The sequence below is a fragment of the Crocodylus porosus genome, unplaced genomic scaffold (genome assembly GCF_001723895.1).
Source record: "Crocodylus porosus isolate Cpor-Errol unplaced genomic scaffold, CroPor_comp1, whole genome shotgun sequence".
Classification (NCBI taxonomy): domain Eukaryota; kingdom Metazoa; phylum Chordata; order Crocodylia; family Crocodylidae; genus Crocodylus; species Crocodylus porosus.
In genome coordinates, this window is record NW_017728925.1 from 8,094,521 (window position 1) to 8,102,110 (window position 7,590).

The window sequence follows — 7,590 nt, forward strand, 5'->3', positions numbered from 1 at the left end:
GATTAGTTAAAATCAAAACTTCACCAAAAATCTACTTTCTGTGGAAGCTTTCCTTTGTTTCTTTATCTAAAAGCCAAATTCCTGAAAACAAAAAATGTCATGGAATATTTTGCTTTGATTTGTTTGTTTTACAGATAAATATTTGGGGTTTGGATCATTTGCCTCTTAGAAAAAAAGACATTTTCCAAGGCAGAATCATCCTTTTTCTTTTTTGGTGGGGGGGAGGAGGGGGGGAACCAACAACAAGTTAATTTAAATCTCTTCATTTGCTTCATGGATGCTGTAAAATAACTTGTTTTCTGACCAGAATAATGTTGACAGTAGTGTCAAGAGACCTCTGCCAGGGATCCAGGGATCCATGGCATTAAGCACTACAGTCGCAAATAGCAGAAAGATGTTTTCTGGCCCAAAGGGTTTACAATCTAAGTATATGATGAGAGACAACAGGTGTAGACAACAAACAGACGGAAGAAGCACAAGGTAATGAGCTGATTATGATTAGCGGGATAAGCAGCGGTCATATAGCATACCAGCTGCCTGGCCATTGTTGAGTGCTTTGCAGGTTTCATGGCACAGGTGAGTTTTAAAAATAGATTTGAAGGAGGAAAATGCATTGGGCTTTGTGGATATTTTTGCAAGGGAGCTCCTCCCAGGCATAAGTGGAAGCAGGGAAGGAAGAGCACAGATATTTCTGGGAAGATGGGATGAATCAGAAATACAGGTTGTATTTTGGGGTTAAATTTGTCATTGAAATGAATGCACTGCACCTCCTAGGGATACGCCTGAGATAAATTAGCTGCTTTGTGTCCATTTCCAGACTAGGCTGCTATGTGTAGTGCAGTATGGCCCAGGAGGGACTTGAACTGTATTTCCTGCATGAGATATTCAACTACCATGAGAGAGGTAGGCACCTGGATTTTATCAAACTCACACCTCGCTTAAATTCTTCAGAAAGTCTCATGCCCTCATTTATATTGTCCATACACAGACATAAAGGGTGTTTGTCCAGGTCTCCACTCAATGTTGTCAAAGCAGAGAACATTTAGACAGAAACCAGGCAGTAAACAGAAATCCGGGTGGTAGAAAACCAGGATTTCAGTCACCAGCCCAGCTGAGGGTTGGAAGGATAGCCCCAGATATACCCTGTTAAGTAAACTTTGCGAAGCTGGTGGTGTCCCCAGGCAGAGTTACAAGAAACCAAAGTTTTTAGGGTGCCTGGAGATCTGTATTCTGCCCCCAAAGTTGTTGCTATTTTTCCCTTTGTTAAGTGTTGGGATGTCACCACTGGGAGGAGGAGGGGGAAAAAAATCTGAAAAAAGTCTATGAGCTTCAGCACATGCCTTGAGAGATGAGCATCATTCCTGAGAGATGAATGACGGTGGCAGGGGGGGCATGCACTGCTAGAAATCTCCTCTGTGTGCATGAGACTAGCAAAAGCACAGCATCCCCACAGAAAAAGAGTGCGTCAAAGCAACCCTTAGATCAAGAGGGGTTAATAGATTTTGCTGCATTATTAAGTCTTAATTTCTCGTTTATTAAGTGAATGCCATGTTCAAAGTTGTCTTCCCTTCAGGGCTTTCCCTGCAAATTAGCTCTCAGCTCTGTGTTCTCTGTCCCTGAGCAAGTATGCCCTAGAAATGACCCTGCACCAATCCCTTTGTCAGAACTAAACTGGAGCATCAGGGCTCGCTCTTTATTGGGCTCCAGGGGGAAGGAGCTGATCTGTAACTGAAAAGCAGCTGAAACGCTGACGGGTGCAAAAGACAACAGTTGTACCAGACTGGCTCATCTCACAGGCTCCCTGAACTCCGTACAACAGCGAGTACAAACAAAGGGTGGTGCCCATGTTGTTCTTTCATTCCTCAACTGGTCATAAATCACATAGAGATTTAAATTAGTTAAAAGCGATGTTTTCTGGATAAAAGTTTTCTGATGAGGCCTGAGGTCTTTAGAGAGTTAGGGAAACAGCGGGCGCATCTACATGTTCATTAATGCAGTGTAGTTACTGTGCATTAAGTTGAGTACTTATATAATCAAGTGCTAAATGAGTGTATAGTAATGGGCATTACTGCACTGGCACTAGTGTCGCTACTGCGCAGTAGCCTAATAATACTGTGCAGTAGCATATTAGTGCTGTTTGTGCTGCGAGGCGCTACTGTGCAGTTAACCTCTCATGTAGACGCACCCAGTGACTACTAGGAGAACCTCTGTTTGATACCACAAGCATCCAGATTGGCCTGAAAACTCTTCCTGGAATATGTCCCACTCCATGCACAATGCCTGCTCCACAGTCGCTTTGTCTGCATCGTCTTTATCATGTTCATCATGAGGATGGAGCCTTTATTCCCCTCCCCTCAAATCTGGACACTCCCCACTATCTGAACTGACTGAACGTTTAGTATTCTCTCCACCAGCAGCTCTCGTTACAAGCCTCTGCATATTTAAAAATGTTGTGTTGTAAAAACAGGAAAAGGAACAAGCCACCGTGAATAATTCACAACCTCGCCCGGGTGAAATTAAAAATATATTTCACCACTGAAGGTCTTTGTTATTTGAAAGGAAGAAAGAAGGGAGAAAGGCTGTCAGTGGAGGGGAAAAATAAAACCACAAACAAAACTCTGTTCACCTCCATGGCTGCTTACTTTGTTGTCTTGTGCCGGGTAAAATGTGATCCCCAGGAGATGTTCCCTCAACAGAGAAGAGTACTGTCTGCAAAGGATTCATTTAGACCCTGATTCAACAAACCACTCCTATTAAACGATAGATTTAAGCATTGATGGTGTTTGACAGATGGATTGAATAGGCAGTTAAGGATTTTGGAGTCTTTCAGTCTGAATTCAATAATAGGCACGGGCACTTAATTTCAGCAGCGCTATATACGTTTATCTGGCACCAAAGTTGCACATGCCAGAAATGTTTGCAGAGATGCAAGTCAGTCTGATCTCACCCCCATATCTGATCATGTACAAGAGGTTTAGGGAGTTTTCTACAACCTGAATAGGAAGCATAGCCAAAAAGTCACTATGGACTTCAATGCTGCAGACCTATTTCATGTGCAAGGCACTCAGATAGCACGGCGATAGGCAGCAGCACAAAGCCCTGAGATAAGCTGCCTTGTTTGTCTGTGCAATATTTTCAGAACAAATACCACTGTTTGCCATAAAAGCTATTCAACTGCGTGCCCCAAATGGGTAACAAGTAGAGCTGGTAAGAGGGAAGGGAGGAAGGAATGTGGGAGAAGAGGGGGAAAAAAACAATATTTCCACTGGAAATGCTTTTCCATTATTCACTTTCAAATCATTTGAAATTTTCCATGCAGCACCAGTAGCTCTTCATACAAATGACTGACTGCCCCCTGCAATCCTTTAGTCAACCATATTCTGCCCACACATGGATCTGTCTGCAGTCCCTGCATATAAGATCTTGCATTTAATTTAACTAATTATTTTCCCTCAACAAAAACATGCCCTATAATATTGTTTTCACTGCTGCATTCAATTTGGGACTTTCTGCCTCCCCTCTCCCCCCTAACTCCTCTCAATTGCTGCTCCCACCATTATCTAATTCCTTAGTTTTCTTTATGAAACATTTTAGATTCTTCCGTGTCTGGTGACATTGCTTTGTGGGAGAAGCCGGCTTTCCTCCTGAATTCAGTTTGGCTTCAGAGACAGGAAAAAGAAGAGAGCATCTAGCTGCAAGAAACAAGGCAGAGGGTGAAGCTAAGGTGTGGGTAACACGGTAGACTTTTAACCAACAAGTCCACTGTTCCTGTCCCTGAGTGACGAAACCTCCAGCTGAATATTCAGCTCACGTGATTTCTTTTTCCGTTGGTGGGTGTTTTCATTCCCCATACCCCGCTCCTTCAAACTGCTTAGGGCTCCCTGAACACTTCCTTGGGATTCTTTAAATAGTTCACATGGAAGGTGTAGCATGATGTAGAAGTTGTACACATAGGTGCACACATATACGTTCAACATTTAGCATCCCTGTACTATCTAAAACATGCTCGCTCACTCAGATACTGGTGTTTGCACACTCCCAGAATCACGCACCCACACTGCGATGCTTGCGTAGCTGCGCTTCCCAAGGATGTGCTGCCATTAAGATCAATAGACCCACTCTATGGTATAAAGTGCTATCCAGGCTCAATTCAGACCCAGCCAAGATGGTTAAATATCTCCTAGGCCTTGCAGGCCAAAACTCAGTGGGTGTGTACACACCTTCACATGCACACAAACACATACAAGCCCACAAACCTTCTTCATACATCCAAACGCTGATAAATGCAGGTGTGCACATGCATGCCTTATCACAATACATGCACTCTATTGTCAAACCAATTATGGCTACACGCACTTCACACAAAACGTACTGACACACATGCCATTGTAAAACAAAGAACAGGTACATGCACATCATACAAACACCATGTTCACATATTCCACTGTTAGGCCAAGGAGCTCGTGTATAGTTAGTCTGGGCTTCTCAAAAGACCGACAGGACATCAAGGACTCCATGGGGGAAAATCAGCAGCTGTGGTTCACCACCATACAAACGAAATGGCAGAGGACACGAAGAGCATGTTTCATCCCCACACTTCCACGTCACAGGTACCTGCATAAAAAAATAGTCCTGGTTGTCACCTACCTCCCAGGGTAGCAGAGATGAGGATGTGGGTGCCGTACTTTTTGATGATGGTATCAATGAACTGCTGCGTGGTGGGTCTCCTGCCCAGCAGGCGGATGCTTCTTTGAAATTCAGGCATCAGGGGCACTGGATTGCGGAGTAGGTCTCTCCGTTCGATGGCTGTGTTCCTCACCTTCCAACGGGCAAACTCCCTATGAGACAACACAGGAACACAATGGGGGTAAGGCTCTGAGTTTGGACGGGGGGGAGGACCACTGAGGAAAGGGCAAGATGAGAGAAAAGAGGAAAATGATATAGGGTGCCCTTAAATGGATACACAGATGAAACTCAGAGGCTAGATCTAAGGGGAAGAAGAGGAAACAGGGGAGATATTACTGCACAATACCACAGCACCTTAAGGACCAGGGTCTGAGCAACAGGTGGATTAACCTCCACATATGCAATGCATAGGTAAATCTCAGATAAGCTTCCAGAACTATGCATGCCCTACCTCTGTAGAGGGTAGCTTATCCCAGAGTTGCCTAGTGCACTGTTCTTCCACGTTCCTCTAAAACAGGTGGTTTGGGGACCTGCCACAGCCAATACACCGGACTACACAGGCCTTGTGTCTGATTACTATGTTCCAATGTCTTTTTATTTCCGTAGCACACAAAGCCTGTAGTTCTGCCAAACAGGGTTCAGAAGAACAAGTTTTCACCAATCCCTAGAGAGTGCAGTTGAATGTGAACATAGAAAAACAGCATAGGAAAAATAAGAGCAACTTTTCCTGAACCTGCTGAAAAGATTGATTTTGTCCTGGGTGAAAATGCAGGTTGTTTTCCTTGATCTTATGCAATGTGGGTCCCAAATTTCAACTCTGAACTAGGCAGCAAGTTGGAAAAAATACAGGCTAAGTTTTTCAAGAGCATCTAGTGATTTTATGGTCTCACTTCAAGATACCTTGAAGGGAACTGTTTTAAGAAAGTCCTGAGCACATCCTCTTTAGAAACCAGGGTTCTTAAGACATTTTGAATTGGGCACCAAAAACTGTCATACAAAATCCTGGGCATCTTCAGAAAAATCCTGACTGAGCATCCCTAAGAGGGCAGCCAACACTGAAAACAATTTTCTTGCAATAAACACGGTACTGTCTTCAGCAACCGCATGTCTAATCAAGTCTCAAGCCTCTGTTCCTTTTTATTTCTCCATTCCCGTAAATCAGATAAAACATGAGTTTTAATAATGGCAATAACAATAGCCAGGGCTTACACAGAAATTTTCATCAGGGTGCATTGATAAACACGGGCAGCCTCAGTTTATGGTGAAGAAAACGACACCCACAAAGATTTAGGGCACAGAACAAAACAGTGGTAAAGCCAGCATCAGAACCCATATCTCTTTGCTCCCAGTCTGGTTCTATATCCATTACATGTTTCTGCCTGTTAAATTATTTTAATTAATGTAATTATGCATGCATTTATTTTGATTGGATCCCATCACCACTCACTAGGGTGCCTGATGGTACTAACATCAATCAAAACATCAACCTACCAACCTTTCATCTTAAAATTCCTGTTCCAGAACTAACCCTCACTCTTTACCCGACAGTTTGCAAAAATCTAAGTAAAAGTAACACCCAACCCTCCACTGTGCCATAAAACTCACTAAATTCACATGTTAGGGTAACAGATCCCAAAATTAGGGACTTTGCACCAGAAATACTCTGCCTCCAATCTCAGAGTATCTTCCTTGGGAGTAAACAATGAGAACAAAGCAATGGATCCTAAGAGCCATGCAGGGACACACACAGAGTTGAATTATTGGCTCCAAGACTCCTCGGCAGATCACAGTGAGCACCAAGAATTGCCTCCAGAAATAGACAGGTGCTCATCGAACACAGCAGGAAGTCTGGGTGTCATTTGCTCATACAAGATGGATTGCAAAGCTGACATGCACAGGGCGCATAATTTGGGATACAGGTGTGTTGTGCTGTAAGCATGAGACCTAATCTGAGCTCAGTGATTTCAGTGAGCTTTGGATCAGCCGTTCTGAGTCTGTTCTACAGGTGCAATATGTTCTCCAATACTCTCAAGGCTTTCACAACAGGAGGTCAGATAGTTGAGCTGTCTGAGTCTTTTTCAAAGCCAGCTGGTCCTGAGGGAAGTGTTGAAAAGATCCTCTTACAGAGAAATAGCCTCATCTTTTGGGCCAGCCTACAGGTTGCCATGACCAGATTGACCCCAGTGCTGCAAAACACATCAGGAAATTCATCCTCAAAGGCATATCCACCCTTGAAGGGGTACAAGCAAAACCTTCCCCTATATTAGGAGAATAAAGAAAATCCTACTCCCCAATCCCATGGGCCTCTAGCTAACCACATGATCTATGGCAGCCATCTATAGTTCTCCCTCAAAGAACTATGGATAGGGAGAGGGGACAATGGATCACACAGCAGTTACATTTCATCTCATTACTTATATTCTTAGTTTTAATTGTATCTCCAAAATTGTATCTCCAAAAGGCAACAAGCCTGGCAACAAGACCCAAGTTCTGGGTCTATGTACTTATGGGATTTGCTATCTTGTCTTTCATAGAATCATAGAAGTCGGGTCAAAGGGACCTTGTAGATCTTCAAGTCCGACCCCCCCGCCTGGGCGGGAGAAATGACTGGACTCAAATGAGTCCAGCCAGGTAGTCATCGAGCCTCTTCTTAAAGATCCCCATGGTAGGAGCCAGCACCACTTCCCTAGGAAGTTGGGTCCAGCTCCTAGCCACCCTAACTATGAAGTAGTTCTTGTGGATGTCTAATCTAAACCTACTTTCTAATAATTTGTGTCCATTGTTCCTTGTCATGCCAGGGGGCGCTAGGGGAAACAAGGTCTCCCCTAAACCTTTCTGGTCCCCCCTAGTGAGTTTATAGACAGTCACCAGGTCCCCCCTCAGCCTTCTCTTGTGAAGGCTGAA

At 43.9% G+C, this 7,590-nt stretch overlaps 1 protein-coding gene across 1 annotated transcript in view; it reads right to left on the reverse strand.

Annotated features, from left to right (window-relative positions):
- The window catches only part of BRINP1 (BMP/retinoic acid inducible neural specific 1), a 93,942-nt gene that overhangs the window by 23,787 nt on the left and 62,565 nt on the right, over window positions 1-7,590 (reverse strand). The window contains exon 3 of the mRNA XM_019540654.1: window positions 4,648-4,838. Coding sequence (XP_019396199.1) covers window positions 4,648-4,838 — 191 coding nt within the window. The remainder of the gene's footprint in view (window positions 1-4,647; window positions 4,839-7,590) is intronic.